Source organism: Durio zibethinus, chromosome 18, assembly GCF_047325235.1.
Source record: "Durio zibethinus cultivar Kanyao isolate XHJ-2024 chromosome 18, ASM4732523v1, whole genome shotgun sequence".
NCBI lineage: Eukaryota > Viridiplantae > Streptophyta > Magnoliopsida > Malvales > Malvaceae > Durio > Durio zibethinus.
This window is the reverse complement of record NC_143179.1, coordinates 12,982,931-13,005,831: the sequence shown is the minus strand read 5'-3', so window position 1 is coordinate 13,005,831 and position 22,901 is coordinate 12,982,931. Positions and strand designations below refer to the sequence as shown.

The 22,901-nt window shown below is 32.2% G+C and overlaps 4 protein-coding genes across 7 annotated transcripts; 1 reads left to right on the top strand and 3 right to left on the bottom strand.

Annotated features, from left to right (window-relative positions):
• Positions 1–700: 700 nt before the first annotated feature.
• Positions 701–3,157, bottom strand: LOC111300572 (biotin carboxyl carrier protein of acetyl-CoA carboxylase, chloroplastic-like). The gene is made up of 7 exons (XM_022896207.2): positions 2,791–3,157; positions 2,250–2,303; positions 2,017–2,168; positions 1,589–1,910; positions 1,362–1,433; positions 1,065–1,130; positions 701–967 (listed from the first exon to the last, which is right to left on the bottom strand). Exons 1-7 carry the CDS (start codon positions 2,962–2,964, stop codon positions 944–946), a joined length of 864 nt encoding a protein of 287 aa, XP_022751942.2. The 5' UTR covers positions 2,965–3,157; the 3' UTR covers positions 701–943.
• A 536-nt stretch (positions 3,158–3,693) lies between these two features.
• On the bottom strand, positions 3,694–8,414 carry LOC111299655 (putative mitochondrial-processing peptidase subunit beta, mitochondrial). 3 transcript variants are annotated; one of them, XM_022894979.2, is made up of 9 exons: positions 7,656–8,414; positions 6,359–6,523; positions 6,039–6,176; positions 5,778–5,929; positions 5,560–5,668; positions 5,144–5,242; positions 4,517–4,582; positions 4,174–4,281; positions 3,694–4,037 (listed from the first exon to the last, which is right to left on the bottom strand). In XM_022894979.2, the coding sequence occupies exons 1-9, from the start codon at positions 8,325–8,327 to the stop codon at positions 3,951–3,953; spliced, it is 1,596 nt and encodes a 531-aa protein (XP_022750714.2). In that variant the 5' UTR covers positions 8,328–8,414; the 3' UTR covers positions 3,694–3,950. The 3 variants fall into 3 exon arrangements, 2 of the variants coding, with proteins under 2 accessions (XP_022750714.2, XP_022750715.2); XR_016329899.1 differs by having other exon boundaries at positions 3,924–4,037; positions 4,390–4,582; XM_022894980.2 differs by lacking the exon at positions 5,144–5,242.
• A 643-nt stretch (positions 8,415–9,057) lies between these two features.
• Positions 9,058–12,201, bottom strand: LOC111299656 (microtubule-destabilizing protein 60-like). 2 transcript variants are annotated; one of them, XM_022894981.2, is made up of 8 exons: positions 11,169–12,201; positions 11,019–11,064; positions 10,468–10,557; positions 10,259–10,378; positions 10,057–10,155; positions 9,636–9,695; positions 9,462–9,556; positions 9,058–9,351 (listed from the first exon to the last, which is right to left on the bottom strand). In XM_022894981.2, exons 1-8 carry the CDS (start codon positions 12,041–12,043, stop codon positions 9,195–9,197), a joined length of 1,542 nt encoding a protein of 513 aa, XP_022750716.2. In that variant the 5' UTR covers positions 12,044–12,201; the 3' UTR covers positions 9,058–9,194. The 2 variants fall into 2 exon arrangements, with proteins under 2 accessions (XP_022750716.2, XP_089603750.1); XM_089747624.1 differs by lacking the exon at positions 9,058–9,351 and having other exon boundaries at positions 9,458–9,556; positions 11,169–12,169.
• Positions 12,202–13,720: 1,519 nt separating this feature from the next.
• UGD2 (UDP-glucose 6-dehydrogenase family protein) lies at positions 13,721–16,499 on the top strand. Its single transcript, XM_022894978.2, has 2 exons — positions 13,721–13,796; positions 14,777–16,499. Exon 2 carries the CDS (start codon positions 14,792–14,794, stop codon positions 16,232–16,234), a length of 1,443 nt encoding a protein of 480 aa, XP_022750713.2. The 5' UTR covers positions 13,721–13,796; positions 14,777–14,791; the 3' UTR covers positions 16,235–16,499.
• Positions 16,500–22,901: the final 6,402 nt, after the last annotated feature.

Below are 22,901 nucleotides of genomic sequence, written 5' to 3'. Positions count from 1 at the left end.
TTAAAAGTAAAAGAGATATTCACTTGTACTAGTGTAATTTTAAAATTTTGAATCAAAATTATTAAATTTTAAAATATTATTTTAATTTAAATGAGTTATAAATTTAATTTTTAACTTAAAAATTACAAAAAAAATAATAAAAATTACAGTTGTATAAACGGAATCTTATTCTTAAAAGTAAGTAAAAAAATTTCAATTTTGATTTAATAATTCATATATTTTATCAAAAGATGAAAATAATACGAAAATTATTTAAAAGTAATTATCATAATTTAAGTTGACATGTTAAATACAAAATATATTTTTTTATCAAATTTATTGTTAAAATTTTAAATAATATCTTTTTTTGCATTATATTATTATATTATGTTTAAAAATTTCATCTTGGATGCAATTAGCATCAAATGAAAATGAGAAAAATCCTTCTTTTATCCTTCTTTTATCTCAACATCTGTACCATGTTTCATATATATATATATATATATATATATATATATATATATATATTTACCCCAAAAGAAGACACTTTTGAACTTGGTACTTTACTATGTTAGTTCATGTAGCATCCAATAAGTCTTAAGTTGGAATCTAAATACATAACCATTTCCTCTATCTCCAGGGCATGTCTCCTTTGAAAAAAAAAAAAATCTCTACTTAATTGGGAAGCAATGAATGAGTGGAATAAAAGAAACAGAATAAGTTGAGAAAGACAAAAAGAAAATGAATTTATATTAGCTAAACTTTCAAAACTAAACACAGACAAACTGTCGAATCCCCTACAAAAGTCTTTCTGCCTTGTACTGAGTATATCAAACATTGTTATATAAATTCCCAACAGCAGAAAGGGAACCATTATTAGTTTAAAAATTACAGAGTAAACCAAAAATTAAGCCAAACCATTGTCTATTCCAAAGCTTGAAACAGTTCCATTGCCAAGTTATATTCAAGGCACAATCACAAATAGAGGCTGCAGAGTCACAAATACGGGGGATTCAGACAAACAGTGAAGCAAATATTATTGAATATGATACAGAGAGAGAGATAGAGAAAGATAAAGAGATTACCATGTCTACACTAACTGGTTTTCCATCCTCTACCAATATCTCGGTTATGGTTCCAGATTGGTCGGCCTGAGAGACCAATAATTCGAATGAAAAAACATAAGAAATTAGAGAAGTTAAGAACACTAACAAGAAAACTTATTGGCAATATTTAACTTAAAAAAATTGGTAAGCAATTATGTATTAAAATATAGGAATCATCTGCATGATTATTTTATAATTCTCAAAATAATCTCCGAGTAAAATGTCAGAATTCAAGGGGAATACTGAATTAAGTAAGAAATAAGAGTATGAACATACTTCAATTTCATTCATCAGTTTCATAGCTTCAATGATGCAGACTACTTGACCTTTCTGTACTTTATCTCCCACCTAAAAGACCATCGAAAGAATTGTTTAGAATCTTTGTTCAAATGAATATTTTCATTGAATAAAACATTCAGACTAATTATGATTAACTTTTCCTGCTCTGTTGGAAAAGAAGCTCTTAACCGGTAGGCAATTAACAGAAAGCCACAGGTACTTGCCTTGACAAAAGGTAGTTCACCTGGTGCAGGACTCCTATAGAAGGTTCCAGCCATGGGGCATTTGAAGGAAGGATGAGATGATTTGCCTGTTTTAGCAGGGGGAGATGAGGGTGCTGGTGCTGAAGGGGCTGGGCTTGCAGGAGCAGGGGCTGCTACTGGAGCTGCTGGATATGGAGTTTGAAACATTGCATGAGGCATGTGTTGTGGCATGACAATGGAAGGTGCTTGTTCTGGCGGCTGCAAAGCTTCCTTCTTTCTTATTACAAGCTCAAAATCTGACTGCTTCAGTTGCAGCTCAGTAATATCTTTTGTATCAACAAGTCTGCTCATCAAAGATAACATCAACATTGATTATGAAACTGATGCTTCTTGTAATGCACAAATCTATCATGCAAGTGTACTCACAAATAAGAAGATGCTCAACTTACTTAACAAGGTCTGATACTTGTGCCATGAATGCTGAGATTGCTGCAACATCTGGAATAGTGTTCTCCATGGATTTATCATCTTCCTTGGGCAATTCAACTTTAGGTTCTGTGTCAACTACTGGCACAGAATTTGAGGATTTCTCTATAGCAATCTGAATTTTCCAAAGTTGTTTTAGTAGACATCGATAAGAGCTCTTTCTAAAGATGAATCAATTGCACAGTTAAAAACGCACCTCATTAAGCTGCACATGGCTCTTGAAGATAGTAGTTTGCCTCCCATTAGGCCACTGCAAATGACAACCAGATAAGGATGCAAACAGCAAATTAAACATTTTACCAAACAAACAGTTGTCGCTACATATTGCATAGAAGAAACCCATGTATGATATGTCACGATTTTAGTCAAAACACATGTTGGATACAAGCCTTCAAACTGGTCACTATAAGGAGAAAAAAATCAGAATATGAATTGCCATTCTCATATGAGCAATACTTCAAACATATTATTTATCAATACTGAACAAATAATTAAAAAAAAAAAACTAATGTCAATCTTAAAACACTCGACATATTGATAAGTTGAAATTTTGGGGGCACTTTCCATGCATCGTTCCAACTAAATCCCAAGAAACAAAAACAGATCTCTAACTACAATCATTAACCATATATTCAAAAGCCCATCAACCCAAATGCCACTTTGTTTCAAAAAAAACATAAAGATTCAGACTTTAAAGGATTAAAGAACAGAAAAGAAAGAAAAAGCTTGAAACTAACCTGACGTCCTGAAAATGCAGGTACCCGGACAGAAGATCCAAATGACAAGCAAGATTTGGGGCTGGACTTTGAACTTTGAGCAAGAGCCAAAGAGATGTTTTGAGTTTGGCTTTGCTGCTTTGTTTTTAAAAAAGAAGAGACCTTGGGGCATGGAACAGAGATGGAAGAAGCCATTTTGATTGTGATTTAAAGCTAAAACCAGTTAGCAAACCCAGAACTGGTTTTAGCTTTATATATATATATATATCTATAAAGAAGAAGAAGAAGAAGAAGAAGAAGAAGAAGAAGAAGAAGAAAGAAAATGTGGGCGATGAGAATCAAGAAATGGGGAGAGAAATCTGAGGCAATTCAAAAGAAGAAACAACCTAAAAAAGACAAGGAAGAAAAAAAAGTGGGTTTATAATGAAGAAATAAGAGCTATAATAAGAGTATTTATTTTTATTTTTGGGGGTTCGATAGTTACGAAGAAGAGAAGAGAGAAAGGAAACGGGAAAGGGATGAATGACGTGGTTTTAACTAATCTCAACTACATTCAGGTCCCCCACACAACTCAACACGCCGCCTGTCTTCTTTTTTTCATTTTTTTAAAGAGAGAAACAGGGGGATTTCCCTCCAAAATTTTTTTACTATTTTCCATAATTTCTTAAATTTTGATAAAAGAAAGTTTGAATTTTCAATTTTCGGTAGAAAATAAGTTAATTTGAAAATAAAAATTTAGTTTGTAAGTATTGAAATTTGTTAAATGTCAAATTTTTTAACTATAATCATATTAACCATTTGATTTTAGTAATGAGAGGACACGATGGAAATTTTAACTATAGAAATAATGATTATAATTTTGTTAAGTGACACCCGGTGTTTTCAGCTCAAACATAAATACCATTTAGAGCTAAGATCCAAAGATACAAATGCAACTCAACATTATCAACATTATGGGCATCATTTAACAAAATAATTTCTGGTGATTATCAGCAGAGACACTGCAGACAGCCTGCTTATTACAGAATAACAATAAAGATACAGAACCAAGAACCCTACAAAATGAATAGAAATGAAAACCTTGGGTGTTTCCAGAAACTTTGGTTGTGTAAAAGTGCCAAAAAGTTTTTGTGATTGCCCAAGCAAGGTGATGATCCATTGACAAAGTAGAGTAAAATAACCTAATAACGGTTCCAGTAGGCCTTGCGTCTGAACCAGTTGTAGTCGGGCAAACCCTGGATGGGGCCCATGGCGGCAATTGCGATATCCTGCAAAACAGCAATAAAAAGTTATATCCACCAATTTCAATGTCTCATCCCACCAAATTTCATTAGCCTGAACCCATTTAGCTGAAGCAGCAAGAAGGAGAGAGTTGAAAGTGCTAGGTTCAATTGCAGTTCCTACCTTGTCATAAATAAATCGGTTTGCTACTCGTTTAATGGTGCTTGGGTCAACAGCATCAATCCTAGCAAATAATTCAGCAAATGGGATTCTCCTACCGTATGTAAGTAGCTGCAAGGAGATCAATACCAACAAGTAATTGAACTGAGTAATAAAAGATGGTACATGTATATGTTGCGCAGCAGGAAGCATGACAAAAGTCCAATCTTAAGATCATACAATTCTGGATGACCAAAACAATCTTTGTTTGTTTGCTTATAAACGGCTTATGTGCTGATTCAAAAGATATGATTGCTCCCATGCACCACTGGACTTAAAAACCCTTCTAATGTGGAAACACTTGTACCTGGCGCCCAATATCTTCAGCAACCGGACTAGTTCCATCGATGTGAAGCATCAAGGATGACTTTAACTGCAACAAGAAAGTGCAATAGTAATTAAGCCCATGGCAAGATAGATTGACAAGTCACTTACAGGAGAAACAAGACATTCACTATTTCGAGGGCACAGGCCTTGATTTCCATCTCTGTGAGTGTTAACATGCAAGAGTGTGTTACAGAGTGAGAGAGGATGAAAAGAAACATGAAAGTATAAAAAGATATCAGCTAGGACAGGCATCATAGTGATATTTTAACTAAGAACAAGAAAAACTTTGTTGCATTGATTTCCATTGAAAGGGTAGAGTTTCACTAGAATTGCACCATTAAATGAATGATAAAGTCAAGAAACAAAAAATAATGAACTATTTCAAAATTCTAACAAATCTATATAACAAATAATGAGCGCTTTAAACAACATCAGCATTCCCTGGTGCATTAGATTCAGCTCAAATTATTAAGAGTAGAATGCCAAAATCACCTATTGGCAACTGGTTTTGTACCATTGGCACACTGCTAGAAGTTCTTAAAACAATACAAATGTCAAACTTAGTATCTATCAAACATGAAGAAAAGATAGCAGCATTTTTAGCTACCTGATTACAAGCACGAATCACATCAGCTTCTGAAACACGATAAGCTAGCTTGGTTGTCTCATACATAATAGCATATGCCAAGTCATCCAAACAATCAGGCTGAAAACAGTACATAAAACTTAATATTCCATCATAAAATAAAAGGTAGAATAAAATGAAAAGAAAAAAATACACAAATAGAAAAGCATATAGGCAAACACTGTTGGATCACAATGCATAACAATTTAGTTAAACCATCATATGCGGGTGGAGGGGGAGGCAACAACCAGACAAAGAATTAAAAATATGTATGATGATATCAAAGAATATGACAAATTTATAGCCAAAAAATTGTCAATCATAACTAGTAGGAATCGATTTTTTTTTCATCAGCTTTCAGATCATAAAAAAACTTACAGAACAGGCAGCAACCTCACCTTGGCAACAGCATAGACACCGAAAAGACCAGTATCTTTATAGTTGGTGTTGAAAGCCATCATGCTTTCTGCAATTTCATTGATGCCAACTCTTTGTGCCAGCTCAGAGCTGTTTGAAGGATTTTCAAAATTAATCAAGACATAGAAGAGTTTCCTTCTGAGACTGCCAAAGCAGAGTTCAGTATAAGATGTGATTTCAACATGAGGAAAAAGCTCACCCCATGTGTTTTCCACCCCCAATATTTTTGCTCCATGAACCCAACATCGCCTGCATAACCATTAGTGCAATGGAATCTGGATCTGTCCAAGATGCTCCCTCAAAAGCAACCGCAAATTGAGCTAGAGGAGCATCATCATTGATCATTCTAACCTGATTTTTTCAAAATTAAAAAATAAAAACCTTGGAAGGCATAAGACATTGAAAGTGAATATTACCGAATAAAAAATTTTAAAATTTATTAAAGTAATGGCACCCACACCTCAGAACCAGTAAAAGTGGCTGGTTCTTTTGCAACTAACTGAGTAGCAGTGATTGGATCAGCTGACAACTTGGTAAACAACTTCTTTGCTTGCTCAACAATTTCCTCATGCTTAACAGCTCCAGATGCAGCAATCACCTGTAAAAGTTGCCAAATAACTCACATTTATAAGAACCTATATACAAGAAGTTTTGCACAAAGCACCTTACATTATATGCTAGGATATCAACGGAAAAACAAAATATTCACCAGTTTTAAGGACTTGGTCATATCAAATTAAATGAAGATACACAAGAAAAGCTAAGTAGTGTTTTGCATACCATTCTAGGAGCAGTATAATGTGTCTGAATATAGTTCTGAAGATGCTCTTTGGTGATTGTCTTAATATTATCAGCAGGTCCCAGAATAGTTCTACCAAGAGGAGTGTATTGGAAAGCAGTTGAATGCAAATGGTCGAAAATAACTTCCTCTGTTTGACCCTCAACCTACAAAATTCCCCAAGATAATAACTTTTTTTATGAATAAAATCAACTGAGAACAAAGATGAAGAGCATTTGGCAAAACCAAAACAACAATATCTATATAGAAAATAATGATAACAAACATCCTTATGAGGCTTGACAATAGGTCATTTAACAGCCCACTGAGCCTACCCACCAAAATAGAAGCCAACCAGGAGAAATATACTAAACATATCATTGCTCTGCATAAAAAACACAGCAATTTTGATTACAACCAAATAGTTGATGCAAACCTGTTTCTAACCCCACAACTTCCTACACAGCACATGTAGACAATAATACCCCAGTTATTGCCAAATGCATCAAACAAAGGAAACAACTCTTCCTCAGAAGCTAAGTACCTTCACCTGTTAGTAAAACAGAAGTAAATTATTTTAAACAAATAAATTAACATTTTTACTATCACTTTTACTATCACAATTCTCAAGCCGTTCATAAAAGGCATCAATCTAAACTTTTTACCTACACCATTTCCCTTAAGATCACATTCCTTTCCATACCAATCCTATACACCAAGCAAACACTCAAACAACCCGATTATCCCCTCTCTTCCCAATAACAGATAGTTACCATTCTAAATCAATCAAGAAAACACATATTATCATCCAAAGCCAGTTAACAACATATTAATACGCACATCAAAATCCAGAAAAAAAAATATCTCCTCCATATAACCCAATTCATATTACCTCCTATATTCCCTAAAAGGCTAAAACAGATAGAATACGTTATAAATGAATCAATCACAAGTCAGCCTGAACCCATACTAAAAAAATAAAAAAAAAATTCAAAAGAATCTAAACATTTAATTATATCCTCCATTTCCAATAAAATCATACTAATCCTATTTTCGTCAAACTTTACATTTCCTAAAGATCATATATATTCCACAAAGCTGACATTTTTAAATCCAACCCCATTAATTTAACTACTCCACTTATTTACCTCCAACATGCCAAGCACAAACACAAATAACCCAATTCCAATTCCCTCTAAAATGACCTTAAACAGAGACAGTAAATTCAAAATCAATAAAAAGAAACATAAATAATCCAAACCCATTTAAAATCTCAAAAGGTCTAAACTTTTTAATTACCTCCTCCATTTCCCTTAGAATCACATCCCTTTCCCTACTAATTCTATGTTCCTCAAACTTCGAATTCTGCAAAATATCAGCCAATATATCCAACGCTTTAAAGACATCCTTATCCATAACTTTCGCGTAATAAGTTGTCTGTTCTCTCGAAGTATAAGCATTCAAATGCCCTCCCATATTCTCAATCTCTTCTTCCAATTCCCTCGCAGACCTCTTCTCCGTCCCTTTAAATATCATATGCTCCAAGAAATGCGCCGTCCCATTCGTCTCCTCGGTCTCAAATCTCGACCCTGCATCGATCCAGACCCCAACCGTGGCCGTGTGGGAAGATAGAGTAGATTCAGTGGCGACACGAAGGCCGTTGGCCAAAGTTGTGATTTTGGTTTCGGGGGAAGATAGAATGTGGGTGTGGGAAGTTACGGTTGGGTGAGGGGAACCGTATTTGACGAAACGTGGATCTGTATTTTCGAGTGTTTGGAGCTTTGATTTAACGGAAAGGGCTAAGCGGTCGTAGATCATGGCGGTTGGTAGAGGAGGGGAGAGCTCTTTAGATTCGGCAGTGGCGGTGGCGGCGAGTGGAGAGGCGGCGGAAGAAGACGATCGAGCGATGGTGAAAGAAGAAGAAGGCTTGTGGGAACGGCGAGCTAGAGAGAGAAGCTGCTTGATCGCCATTTTTGATGATTTTGTCTCTCACTCAGATTCTTTTTCTTTGACAGCGGATTTTTTAAGCGTTTGTAGGAAATTGGGAACTCGGGGAGTAAAGAGCGGAAAGCGATTGCTGTGGTTGTTTATTAGGGTAAGTGAGCGCTTAGGCTCAGTGTTGTAAAACGGTACCGTGTTAAGGGGGAAAAGAGAAGATTAATTCTTGCTACTGCTAATACTACATCGTTTTAGAAGATTAATCTCTCTCACCTATTCAAATATGCCGTAGAATACTCGGAGGCTTTTTGGACTGTTCACTTAACCTGGCACTTGGATCCTAACATTCTTTTTTTATGGCTTACCATTATTAACATAATTTTATTACAAAGGAGATGGAAGTTAGAAGAAAGGATTAAAAGCAAATTTAAATCTTAAATTCTTTAGATGTTTTCTGGTGAGCATGAACCAAATGAGCATTTCACTTTATAACATGAACCCCAAGATCCTAACATTTTCACTTTATAATTACATTGATTAGGGCAAGCAGTGGAATGGAACCCAAACTTGTACAAGTTTGACTGGTGTCAGTGCGTGCCTGTGTATCTGCATGGATACACAAACACCTCATGAAGGGTGGTGGATAAAATGGGGTTGGTAGGACATTTAAATGACTGCTGCCTCCATGGGGACATAGAGATCTAGTTGAAGGGGAAGCCTTGGTCTAGGGCTAGGGCTAGGTGCTTTCCAGAGGACCTATGGTGGAGGCAAAAGAAAGTTGAAATATAGATTGAATAATGAAATATCAGGTATTGAAGTAAACAGAACGAGACCCATTGTTCTTCCACTAATGAAAAAGCAAAATTGCAACTAAATTGGTTGCTCATGTACAACAAATCTTCACAGGAACTGCATAACTTTTATTTCTTCTCTTGCTTCATTGCCTTGCAAAGTGTATGTACTCATGTCATTCCATGATATGCTGCAGCACTTTGTCTTCTTATGTTGTGAAATGTGGAACTTTGGCTCTCTTGGTATTGTTGGATTCTTTGAGGACCTTAAAGATATGCACCACAACACAGCAAGCAAATAAATACACAGCAAAAATGAACTTATCATGCCATTGGCTGAGAACTTTGACGATAAAACAAGGTAAAAAATCTTTACCTTCCAGGAATAAAAGGCCTGTCAAAGTAGGGCATAGGCTGTGCTTTTGGAATTAGCTCTTTTCTCAGCCTCTTAATCTCTTCATCTTCTGCCATCTACAAGTGCAAGAGACCAATTTTTTAGATCATTTGCTTAAAAAATTGCTGTAAATCATGAATTTTTCAGATCATTTACCTTTTGTTGTCTCTCCCTTTCCATTTTATATTGCTCTATTAGACTCATCTTCTCAGCTACCTGGACACTCAAATTAAAGCATGATAAAAATGTCTCGTTCAAAATCTTGTTAGGAACTAGTATAACAACATAGACTTAGCATTTTTAAATATGAAATGGTGATATCATATGAAAACAATGAAAAAAAAGGATACACTTTAAAATTTTAACAAAAATCATATGAGTTTGACAAAAGCAAAAAAATAAACATAAATTATGATATAACAATTTTTATGTTATACATGTATTTGACAAAAAATAAATAAACTCAAATATATTGTCAAATCTATCTATATTTTACTTACACATATTACAACACTTCAAAATACCAATAACCACCAAAACATATACTACCAATTAAGCAATACTATATAAAAAGAACCTGATGATCAAACTCCGCGCGCTCCTCTGCTCGCACATCACTGTGGAGTCGCAGGTCTATTGGTCTTGTGTACTCTTTAACATGAGGTTTGATCAAGACCTGCATGAACAAAAACAGAAGAAGACAGAGTTGAATTGATGAGAAAGAACCGTGCAACAATTAATTTTTGCAATTCATTTATTCTTTATAAAAGTGGTCTTACCTCCGGTTCATCTGTTGTCCATGGGAGGCCTTGAGCAATTGGGATCCGTTGCTTCTCTTCCTCCACCATCATTTCCTGGATCTTCTTCATGAATTCTTCTTCCTTCACCTTACCTCTTTGCTGTAATAGTAACAATTAATTGAAAATTAACTGCAAATAAGATACATGGTCCGTTAATAGAAGAAACTCTAGGCAAATGATATACGTACCTCGGTTCTTAGCTTGAATGGTTTTTGGGAAGTGGGTTTGAGCTGCTTTTTCTTTCTCCTCCAACCAATTGTCCCAAGAGAGTCAGAACTCTAAAATGCAAGCATAAATACAAAGTCATGAGCCAGAAAGCAGAAAATAAACACATTTATGACCTGTGAATCTCTATATTATAGCCATGTTGTAAGTATAAATATATCTATATTATGGCCACTTGAAAAGGCTTATTGCCATATAAAAGAGGCCTAAGAAGTTATTTTTTCTCTTTGACCTTTGATCCTTGAGTCCTACTGCAAACATAAACATAACATCCACAGGTGACAAGTTAAAAATGGCTTTGCAGATTAGAGGCCTAAAAAAATCGAGGCGCGGCTTGAAAATGTCTTGTTGCCATAGAAAAGACAAGTAACTGAAGATGATGTCAACTACTTACAACAGCAAAGATTATTTCCCAACGGATGAGAGATTAGACTCAATAATGGAAAGACCTCATTTAACATTCGATATGACAATAACGGTGAAAATAAATTAGCTTAAATGCATGGTTACTTACATTTCTTCGGCTTCTTCTACCTCCATTAGATATCCTGCTTGGAATACTGCAAATAAAGGACAAAAAAAAAAAAAAAACCAAATTGGAGAACATAAAGATGTGCAACTATATTTTCGGGTAGTCAACTAATGAATCAGTTGCTTCACTGACCTTCCTTGACTGCTATCCCACGAAGAAGAAACTGAGAAACGGGGATCCAAACCAAGATTCTCAGGAGTCAAAACAAAATCTGATGGACAGAATGAAGGAGAAGAAGAATCCTTAGTCTCATCCTCATTCTCAGAGTCAGCCTCAGTCACCTTTGGCGGTTGCAATCCAGGTAATGCCCATTTCTTTGGCTTCTTCTTGTTATTATCATTCTTCTCCTCTTTTGGTTCCTTTTCACCATCTCCCTCCTTCTCTGAGTCCTTTGAATTCGGTATTGAAAGAAGCTTCTCAAAGGCCATAACCAAATGCAAAACTTTCCCAGATTTAGGCACATTGTTCCTTGCTTCTTCCATCAACTTATCCCTCATTCTCTTAACAGTAAAATTACCCGTTTGACTCGAGTTTTCAATCTGATCAATCTCTTGATTATCTGATCCATACCCTTCCCGGAGATTCTCGATCAAAACACCTTTCTCTTCAACCTCCTCTTCAGCTTCGTTGTTCTTAAAAAATTCTTCTTGAGATGCTCTCAAATTCTCATAAGCAACACACAGACACTTCTTCAAATTCCCACCAAACTTCTCTTTGCATATGCAATCAATCCCAACCGATGGGTTCGAATCAGACCTTCCTTTCTTCAAGTTCTTCTTAGCCACCACAAACTTTCTTTCCCTAAGCTTGTTTCGTGGTGAATAAACAACTGGGTTCTTGGAAGAACACTTCTGGGATTTTGAAGATTTTGTTAATGGAGAAGTTGAATGAGAGATATTTGGATTTGAATTCTCAGAAAGTTTTGAAACCTTTTGGGTTTTTGATTGAGAATTCCCATCTGGGTCTTTCAGAGGAGTCCCAAGTTTTGAATTCTTAGCAACCTCCATTGGGGAAAATAAAAAGGAAGAAATCTTTCCAGAAATAGACTAAAAATGGAAAATAAAAAATGGGTTTTGCTTTTTGATTGATGAGAATTGAGAATTGGAGGATTCCAAGAAAGTGAGAGAAAGTTTGGAGTGATGAAAGAATTGAATGAGAAGAAAACGAAGAAATCAAAGAAGAAGAAGAAGAAAAAAAGAACGTTTCAGGTTTGGGACGCCCTGCGTAACGGCTAGTTTTTGGGTTATTTGTGGGTCGCAGATTAATTATTGACAAATTTGGGTTTTATTCATCGACCGTTGGATTAAGAGATAAAGAGAAATAGAAGGGGATTTGCTTTGATTAATAACCGTTGTGGGTGGGAATGCCCAAATCATAGTTATGGAAATACCCTTGAAGTTTTAAAATTACAATGGAGTCCTTTTGGGTTGGATTTGTATTTTGGGCAGCAATGGGTTGATTTGGGCCAGTTTGGGTTAATAGGTAATTTAGGTCTTTTTTATTTAATAAAAAAAGCATTTATCTTTTTTTATTCATTTTCATTTAGTTTTATTTCTTATAGTATTACTTATTATTGTTTTTTATGACCCTTTTGTCCATATTATGAGCCATCATCATCACCATGACCTTTCTCTTTCTGATTCCTTGGTTTCCAGTCTAATGGCTTCAATTGCACTCAAAACACTTTTGCCCGAGTCCTCAAGCAAGTCCATTCTTGGTTTTGAAGATTTCCCTTTCATACTCTCTCCCACCAGAAAATTGTGCAATAATAACAATGCTTAGTCATTGATCCATCACCTAAATGCACATGGAAATCATTGTTCATAAAACAATTTCTATAACATTACTTCAACCAGAATAGTTTCCAACAAATTTTCTAGAACCCTAACCTAAGCTAACCTCAACTAACATGATAATAAGACTCCATCCCTTTTTCCCTAGTGAGTGAGAGGGTATCTCAGACTTGGGGTAAAGTTTGTCAAAATATGCAAAATATTGAAGAACTCATAAGTTTAGAAGTATAGAACACTTGAATGATAAATTAACAAAACCACTAACCAAGTCCAATGTTTGAGACTAACTTGTCAAAAACCATTTGAAAAAGTAGTCTCCAAATAAAACATGTTAATGATTAGAACTTAATCTTGGCTTTAAGAATTTAATGAATATTCTTAATAATCATTTTTTTCATTATAATTTATCTTATCATCATCATTATTTTTTATTTAAATATTATTCTACCATAAATTTTAATATCATCATTTCATTAAATAATTTTTTTATTATTATTATTTTTAATTTTATTGAAATCAATCTTGCTTCGTTGACATGACTCTGAAAAACTAAGAGATCATAGCACCATGGAATCTAAACTAGCCGTAAGTGGAGCTTAAGTGAAAAAAATTAAAAAGCCTAAAATGGGTTGGCTACACCGTCATGGAAGGTGTCCATGGTATTGCAGTCCACATCATATTCTGCCTCGCCGTTAAAAAGAACGCGTAGAGAATAAAAGTCCAGTCCATTTCTGTAATTTCATTTAAGTTGACATGGATTTCGGTCGGAAATCACATTACATATTTACCCTCCTCTTGTTACGCCACTGAATGAGGAGTTTTGGGAAAATGAAAAGGGTAAAAATGGAATAACGTTGAGTATAAAACAACCACGCCTGCTCTTCTGATTTCATATCGTTAAAAGCGAAGATCGTCTCTACCTCTTTTGTCTGAATTCTTTGACTCTATTTGAGGAGCAATTTTTTAGGTAAATTAATGCAAATTATTCCATTTTCTATCCATATGCTTCTTTACATTTCTTCTTTATTGATTTGGGTTTCCTTCATTTTTTGGGTAGTGTTTTTCTTGCTTCTTTTTCTGCTTAAAAAATGAGTGCTTTTGAGTTGCATGTTCTTGATCTGAGTCTTCATTTGACAAGATTCAAAATTTCTTTCTTTTTTCACATTGGTTTTTCATGAATTAAACGGGTGGTTTTTTCTTTGAAATTTGAGGTTGTTTTGATGGTTAACTGGCCACTTATAAATTTGAATCTTTTTGAGTGGGAGTTCTTGATCTGAGTCTGTATTTGTCAAGATTCAAAATCTCTTGCTTTTTCACATTGGTTTTTCATGAATTAAAGAGATTATTTTCCATTCTTTAAATGAGCTCGTTTTGATTGGTTTAGCTAAACAGATTGTTTGCCAAGTTGTCTCATTTGGTTGATCTGTAAGTTGTGTTAATGTTTTAGTTATGAAACTTGAATTGGAACTTTGAATCAAGCTAATTGTCTAAGGATCTAAACTGAATTGTATTGATTTTCATTTGCTTCTCGTTGGATCTACCATTTTATTGATCGAAATGTAAATAGAGATAGTTGTTGTTGGTCAGATCTGTAGTATATTTTTCTCTACTTATTGTTTTCTGTGCTATGCTTCAGTAGTAGTTCATTTTCAATATTATAGTTGTTGTTGGTCAGATCTGTAGTATATTTTTCTCTACTTATTGTTTTCTGTGCTTCAGTAGTAGTTCATTTGAGCTTTTCTATTGTCTAGGAGAATCACGTTTAAGAGTTATTTGAGCTTAGCTACATACAAATTAACAGATTGGTCTTGTTGTTTTCAAAATGACATTATTGTTAAGTTTCTTCTAGATTTACAATTTGATTTGTGTTTTTTTGGGAAGATTGAGGAATGGTTTTCACTATTTTGTTTTCATCTGATATTTGAGTACTTACTTCTCTTTGTTTAGGTTGTAGTAAAAAAAATGGTGAAGATCTGTTGCATTGGAGCTGGTTATGTTGGTGGGCCTACAATGGCCGTGATTGCACTTAAGTGCCCATCTATTGAAGTGGCTGTTGTTGATATCTCTGTATCTCGGATTAATGGCTGGAACAGCGACCAGCTCCCTATCTATGAGCCTGGTCTTGATGGTGTTGTGAAGCAGTGTCGGGGCAAGAACCTTTTCTTCAGCACTGATGTAGAGAAACACGTGCGCGAGGCTGATATAGTCTTTGTTTCTGTCAACACTCCCACCAAGACTCGGGGACTTGGAGCTGGCAAAGCTGCAGATCTTACATATTGGGAAAGTGCTGCCCGCATGATTGCTGATGTATCAAAATCTGACAAGATTGTCGTTGAGAAATCAACAGTTCCTGTCAAAACTGCTGAGGCAATTGAAAAGATTCTCACCCATAACAGCAAGGGAATTAAATTCCAAATTCTTTCAAACCCAGAGTTCCTTGCAGAGGGAACTGCTATTCAAGATCTTTTTAACCCTGATCGAGTTCTCATTGGAGGCCGGGAGACCCCGGAAGGTAATAAGGCTGTTCTAGCATTGAAGGATGTTTATGCTCATTGGGTCCCTGAAGAACGAATTCTGACCACCAATCTTTGGTCTGCAGAGCTTTCAAAGCTTGCTGCCAATGCTTTCTTGGCTCAGAGGATCTCATCTGTAAATGCCATGTCTGCACTTTGTGAGGCAACTGGGGCTGATGTTACACAGGTGTCATATGCTGTTGGTAAGGACACGAGGATTGGACCCAAATTTTTGAATGCTAGTGTTGGTTTTGGGGGGTCCTGCTTCCAGAAGGACATTCTAAATCTTGTTTACATCTGTGAGTGCAATGGCCTTCCCGAGGTGGCCGAGTATTGGAAGCAAGTCATTAAAATCAACGACTACCAGAAAAACCGTTTCGTTAACCGTGTTGTTTCCTCAATGTTTAACACAGTTTCAAACAAGAAGATTGCTATTTTAGGATTTGCCTTTAAGAAGGATACTGGTGATACAAGGGAGACCCCAGCCATTGATGTATGCAAGGGGCTTTTGGGAGACAAAGCTCGACTGAGCATATATGATCCACAGGTCACTGAGGACCAGATCCAGAGGGATCTTACCATGAACAAGTTTGACTGGGACCATCCCCTTCACCTCCAGCCCATGAGTCCTACAACTGTTAAGCAAGTCAGTTGTGTCTGGGATGCTTATGAGGCAACAAAGGATGCTCATGGAATTTGCATTCTGACTGAGTGGGATGAATTTAAGAATCTTGATTTCCAGAGGATATATGACAATATGCAAAAGCCGGCTTTTGTTTTTGATGGCAGGAACATCATGAATGTGGACCAGCTGAGGGAGATTGGTTTCATAGTATACTCCATTGGTAAACCACTGGATCCATGGCTCAAGGACCTGCCTGCAGTGGCATAAATGTGATACACAGGTTTGATGCTTGTGTTGAGGGTCAACAGAATTACAGTTTGAGACCGTCAGTTTGATTCCTTACTATTCATTTGTTTGACGAATTTTATTGTTCCTTGCTTTCCCATAGTAGCCATTGCAGTGAAGGTAAAAAGGCTCTGTTTTGTGCCTTACATTGTATTGGACGATATTACCATCTCTGTTGTTTGTTAGAGAACTGTATTCTTGTTCAATTTAATCTTCTTTCATCTGTCTAATGGTGGAACTTCATAAACCTTTCGTCCCTTTATTGAAATAATTTTACTCTCAGAAGGCCATGCATGAGAAAAAAGACAAACTCTAGTTGGATTTTGCTTTGACACAAATGAGTTGCCAATGTATGGACAACAGGTTCAAAGGCTCCGGTCTCCCTTTGCATATTTCTCATCCTGCAAATGAGCAGATATTATTCTTCATTGAGATTCTTTATGTTTCAAGGTGGAGAAGTGTATTGCAGTTGAAATTTCCCAAAGTTAACTAGCATAATCTGAACCATGCAAGTTTAGAAGTAACACATGGACAAAGTCATTAGTTTAACCGAAAGATCTAAGAACCTGTTTAAAAGTTAAGTAATTGTTTTCAGTTTACCACCACGTTCCCAAATGGACGCCAAAACACTTAGAGGTTAGAGTTTCGAACTCAAATTTTAGGATGAAAGATGGTTATTTTTCAATTTTTTATATAAAGGAAACAGACAGGTGAAAGATTATAAGTGTTGAAATTTGAATATCAAATCTATCGATTATCATTTTTTTAAGGTTAGTTATATGAATCAACTGAATTATGTTTTAAATTCAAGGTTATTTCTCATTGTGTAATCTAATATAACATTTAAATGAAAAAAAAAAAAACAATTTAGCCAAACACCATCCCTCCAATATAAAAACTAGAAGATACGAAGGTACCAAATTTAGCCATTTACATGCCTTTAGGATGCAATCGAAGCTGACAACTAAGCTTCATATGGCATACTACAGAACGTGAGAAAAAGCGATTAACGAAAAAAAAAAAAGTCTAGGCTCTTTTTAGAAAATATTCCTATTAACATGGATATTTATCATTATTTGATTCGATTATGTTTGATTTAGATAATTGCAAATAAAAAATTTATTATTTGTGACGAATTTCGAGCGAATACAAATAATATTTTTTAAATATCTAATATTTAAATTTATTTAAATTTTAATGAATAATAATAAATATCCGAATTTATATACGAGTCCATTACATATTTACATATAAAATATATAAAATTTTATACTTATAAAAAATTTGAAATTTTAAAAAATAATAAAACTTATTGAAAATTTTAATTTATCCTTACTTCTTTCATACCCTGCTACTTAATTAATTAGAAAGTATATTACGAGCATAAAATCTCTTGAACTAATTTGAACCGGTAACTTTTAAGTACCAACTACAATAACATATCAATTGATTTAAAGAATAATTGACAACTTTTATTTATTATTAATTAAGAATAAATTTAAATTTAAATTAATTTTTTATTTATTTTATATTTTAACAAAAGATTTAAATAAATAAATATTATTTATTTAAATATATTTGAATTTGGATAATAATATTAAATTTAAATAAATATTTAAATAAATTTAAATATTATAAATATTAAATAAATTCAGATACAGATATTTCATAAATAACAAATTTTTCATCTATTAACATTTGTAGAAGGGAACTAGGAAACTTTCATGGCCTTAATCTTTTCTTGTCGTAGTCTCTTTAATTTTCATGAAATGATAAATTTTGAACCTTTTAAATAAAATTCATGAAGTTTTCAAGGAAAAATGATAAAACGAAAAATATAGCTTAAAATTTATTTTTATAAATAAAAAACTTGGCTAATTTTTATTTAAAGAACTCTACATAAGTTTTTTTTTTTTTTTTTTTCAAAGTTTAAAATCTCACTACACCTATTGAATTAATGAGGTATTATCCAAGTACTCAAAAAGAAATTGAGAAATTTTCCAATTATTTGATCCTGCCTTCTCTATTCATACGTCTTTATTGTTTATAATTTTATTTTTTTTACAAGGTGACTGCTGTTTAAAGATAAGAGAAATGGTTAAAAATATTTGAATTTAAGTTTCAAATATGATGGATATCATCTTTAAAAAAGATAATTACATATTATTAAGCTACAATTCATACAAAATTCATATTTAAAAACTCATATATTATTATTGATTGATCTTTGGATTGGTTATCATATTATTGGTGTTGGCAGTTGAAAGTTATGAGTTTAAAAAAATTTATGCCTGTAATTCCTTTTTAAGCCACATAAATTAATATAGTGATATCTTCTCACTTTTTTTTAACTTAATTTTTGTTATTTTTTAAATATACATTAAATTATGTCTTACCCTATTAATTGTACTTATAAAATAAAAAAACTCTACTATAAGGATGTAAATGATACACTTATATTTTCGGGTTCGGTTAAAAAAAGATTCAAATTTATTTCGATTATTATCGAGTCGAGTTTGAACATTTTAATACTTGACTCAAATGCTTACAAATTTATTCGAATTTTTTTATTTTAATATATATTTTATTAATTTAATGACATTTTTACCTTTAACAGACAAGAAACTTAAAACTAAGGCCTAAAATCTATTCTTTTCCTTTTTCACTCTCAGCCGCTTTCCTCCCCTGAACGACGCTGCCTCTTAACTCATTCTCCATTCTCAAATAATGCTTCCTCTTACACTTTCTCCCCCGCCCTTCATTTGTTTTTTCTAAATCTTCCTTGTCATGTTTCTACTCAAACTATTGCAAGAAAGATCCTTCATACTACAAACTATGTTCGGAGATTTAGTGATAACTTATAAAAAGCAAAGACACAAATCAATCGCATCTGCTAAGTTAAATTCTTAATAAGAATAATCATCATTTCCAGCATCTTTAATATTTGTTTTTTCTCCCTATATTTTTTATTTGTTTTTTGGATATTTGTGGTATTTCTAGTTTTTTTTTCTTTGGGTATTTATATTATTGGAATCTAAATTGTTAAATTGTTGATATTATCTTGTGATTTGATGGTTATGTAAAAAGATGGCACGTGATTTAATTTTTTTTCTTTTAATATGTTTTTTTCTTTAAATTATTTTTATTGTTTTGAATTTTTATGCTTTTTTTTTCATATATTTGAAATGATTCACAAAAAATTTTGTGAAATTTATTTTGTTATTCTAATTTTTGTTATGTAAAGAATGAATAAATAATAAATTTTTTAATATGATTCGAGCTAAGCCGAGCGAGCTCGAGCTTGACTCAAATTTTTTCTTGAGTCGAGTTCGAGCTTGAAAAATAAAATTCGAGTGAGTTCGAGTCGAGTTTTTATTTTTGAATCAAGCTAAAGCTTGAGCATTGCAATGTAGCAATTCGACTCGACTCGATTACACTTTTATTGTACTGTCATGGTATTTGATAATTTTAAATATGAGTAATAATTCTATTAAATTATTTATTTAAACACCAAATGTATTGAAAAATAAAATTCGAGTGAGTTCGAGTCGGGCTTCGAGCTTTTATTTTTGAATCAAGCTAAAGCTCGAGCATTGCAATGTAACAATTTGACTCGACTCGATTACACCTTTATTGTACTGTCATGGTATTTGATAATTTTAAATATGAGTAATAATTCTATTAAATTATTTATCTAAACACCAAATGTGAAATAAAAGATACTATAGTATATAATTTTATTTATTATTCCAAAATAAATTTAATACAATATTATAGATATAATAATTTTTTAGAGTATTTAAAAATAAAATTATTTTTAAGTATATACTAATTTTGAATTATATAATGAGAGATAATTTTTTATTTTCATTAAATTTATTTTATATATTTATTCATAATTCGGATTTGAAATTTCCAATTTTCAAGATGAAATTTTAAAATTTTTTTATCAAAATTAAGAAATTTGAATCAATAAAAAATTATATATCAATCACTAAAGTAAATAATTAAATATTATAATGTAAAATTTTAAACTTTAATTAATAAACATAATTCAAAATATTTTTATTTTATTCTTTCTAAACCATATTAACACATAAAACCTTCAGTTTTTAACCAAAAAAACAAGTTTTGCACAAGTAAAAAAAAAAAGCTAAAACATCCAACTGCATTCCTCCGCGTGGCAGGCCTCTGTACAATCAACCCAAATTAATTAAATACTCAATTTAATTTCGAAATTGCCCAAATCAAGGTCTGATTTTTCAATTATAACAAATAAAAATTTTAATTATTTAAGATGTAACAAATAAAATTTTTATAGATGGACTGTGTGAATTGTACTACACTCAAATGGTGCCAATTGCCAAGTAGGATTTTTAGCGGGGATTTGGATTTCATCTAACTTTTATGTGATGTAATATGATTTATCATATAATTAATTAAATTTAAATATCAATTTTAATAAAATTTATTGGATATAAAATTTTTTAATGGATTTTTTAATTATAAATATAATAATTTTATTATTAATTTTAATTTTAATTTTATCACTCATTCAAATAGACTTATAATTTCTTACATATAAAACTTTAACTAAAAATATTATTATCTTTGCACATAGTTTTGAAATCAAAACCGGTGAATGTTGAAACTGTGGATGCGCGAGTCAAATGTGCTTCGCATCTCATTTTCTTTCAATTTTTTTTTTCCTTTATGGTCAATTCATGGAGTGAGTTATCAGCTGGTTTAAAGCAAATTTTCTAACAATAAAACATCAGAGGCGAGGCCATGCTTGATAGCCTCTGAATTTGAGTCCCTGCTCTTTTCCGATCTACGTTGCTTTGCTCTTTAACTATTTATTATTATTAATTTTTTCTTTTATTAAGATTTGGCATTTAATTATTTTCAATAATAATAATAATGTTAAAAATTAGGAAAAAAATAAATTTTAATGTTTTATAATTACAAAGCAAAATTCTATTTTTTTAAATATTTCAAAAAAATAAAAAAAAATCAACTCAGAAGAAATAGTAAAGAATACCGTTAATAACACTAAACAAATCAAACACTGCTTGCTTCAGCCTCTCTCTTCATTTTCTTCTTCATACTGGCTTCTTTTCTCTTGGAGGAAGAGCATTTGCGCCTATGAGTATAGTACATAGCAGAACACTGAAAACCCCCACCGCGCAGCCCTATATGATAATATTTCATGATTGAATTCGGTTTGATTTTTTAATAATATATAATATTATAATATTTTAAATTTTGCTATAAATTTTAATTTTTTAAATTAATTTGATTTAAATTAAATTATTTTAATTTAGTTTATTGACTTCTAAAATTTTTTTTTTATAATTTTAATATAATTTTTAATATTTTTAAATAAATTTAAATATAGAATAATTATTTTTATTTTATAAAAATTTTAAAAATGTATAAAAATTAATAAAAATATATAATTAATTTCAATTTTTTTTTTCAACTTTTTACTTTTTTATCTAAATCTAATATATACATTTAATATTTAAATTTAATTCAAATTGAATAAAAAATTGATCTAAACTAAATCGAATATTATGATTTCAAATTAATTTTTTAAAATTTTTATCAAAATTTTTTTAATATTGATGCAATCCAAATTAAATTATATGATTTGGTTCAATTCATTAATTTTTTAATTTTTTATATATTATTTTAATATGATTTTTAATATATTTAAATAAATTTAAATATAAAATAATTATTTTATTTTACAAAAATTTAAAAATATAAAAAATTAATAAAAATATATAATTTAATTTGATTAGATTTTTTTTAAAATTTTTTATCAGAATTTAATATATATTTAATATTTAAACTTAATTTAAACAGAATACAAAAAACCGATTCAACAACACTACATTTCAAATCAATTTTCTATATTTTTTTTCTCGCCCCTAAGCAGCACTATCAATTCAGGGTTGAACACTTTGGCTTCAATTTCATAAATAACTTTTTTCCTCTCTAGCAAACACGGACTCGTCTAACATGACGGTCAACTAGAGGAGGAGCTCTACATCAACTCGAATTTGAGCCAAATAAAGTTTCAAAAATTAGAGAAGATTAAAAAATCTCCGAAACTTAGATCTAAACACAACAACCTTTTATTATGTGAGTGGATTTAAAGCATTATCATCAGAACAGCAAAACAACCTTATATTTTTATATGTAATTTTGGAAGGAAAGCACAAAGAGGAAAAAGAAGAAAACATGAGTGATTTAGATCAATGAATTTTTAAATATTTTTAGTGAAAGACTGATAGATGTGATGGGTTTGAGAGGAAAAAATGGTTAAATTTTGAGTGAAAAGAATGTCAACGAGCGGTGGCTGAAAGTTATAGACGGGGATTGATGGTTGTACGTAGCAATTCATCGCCAAAACCTGAGCTTCGAGGATGGAGGGCTGAGAAGGAATTTTAAGAGAAAGAGAAAGAACTGATAAAGAATGGAGATGAAAGAAAAATAAGTAAAAAAAAAAATTCATTTCCCAGCTCAGAAAGACATGTATGCTAAATAGTGTCTCACGCTATTTTAACATAACGTGTATTACATTTATTGGATTTTATTTAGAGGTGTCAAAATAATTTATATTTTATTAATTTTAATTTAT

Excerpts from the sequence above, each read along its gene's own strand:
- UGD2 (XM_022894978.2), top strand. The coding sequence starts at position 14,792 with ATGGTGAAGATCTGTTGCATTGGAGCTGGTTATGTTGGTGGGCCTACA.
- LOC111300572 (XM_022896207.2), bottom strand. The coding sequence starts at position 2,964 with ATGGCTTCTTCCATCTCTGTTCCATGCCCCAAGGTCTCTTCTTTTTTA. Across the intron at positions 1,911-2,016 it reads CAAGTATCAGACCTTGTTAA|ACTTGTTGATACAAAAGATA; the intron begins GTAAGTTGAGCA and ends TTTGATGAGCAG. Across the intron at positions 968-1,064 it reads AACCAGTTAGTGTAGACATG|CCTCTATTTGTGATTGTGCC; the intron begins GTAATCTCTTTA and ends GTGACTCTGCAG.
- LOC111299656 (XM_022894981.2), bottom strand. The coding sequence starts at position 12,043 with ATGGAGGTTGCTAAGAATTCAAAACTTGGGACTCCTCTGAAAGACCCA. Across the intron at positions 11,065-11,168 it reads TGGGATAGCAGTCAAGGAAG|TATTCCAAGCAGGATATCTA; the intron begins GTCAGTGAAGCA and ends CTTTATTTGCAG. Across the intron at positions 10,379-10,467 it reads CATTCAAGCTAAGAACCGAG|CAAAGAGGTAAGGTGAAGGA; the intron begins GTACGTATATCA and ends TTACTATTACAG.
- LOC111299655 (XM_022894979.2), bottom strand. The coding sequence starts at position 8,327 with ATGGCGATCAAGCAGCTTCTCTCTCTAGCTCGCCGTTCCCACAAGCCT. Across the intron at positions 6,177-6,358 it reads ATTATACTGCTCCTAGAATG|GTGATTGCTGCATCTGGAGC; the intron begins GTATGCAAAACA and ends CAACTTTTACAG. Across the intron at positions 4,038-4,173 it reads ACCGATTTATTTATGACAAG|GATATCGCAATTGCCGCCAT; the intron begins GTAGGAACTGCA and ends GCTGTTTTGCAG.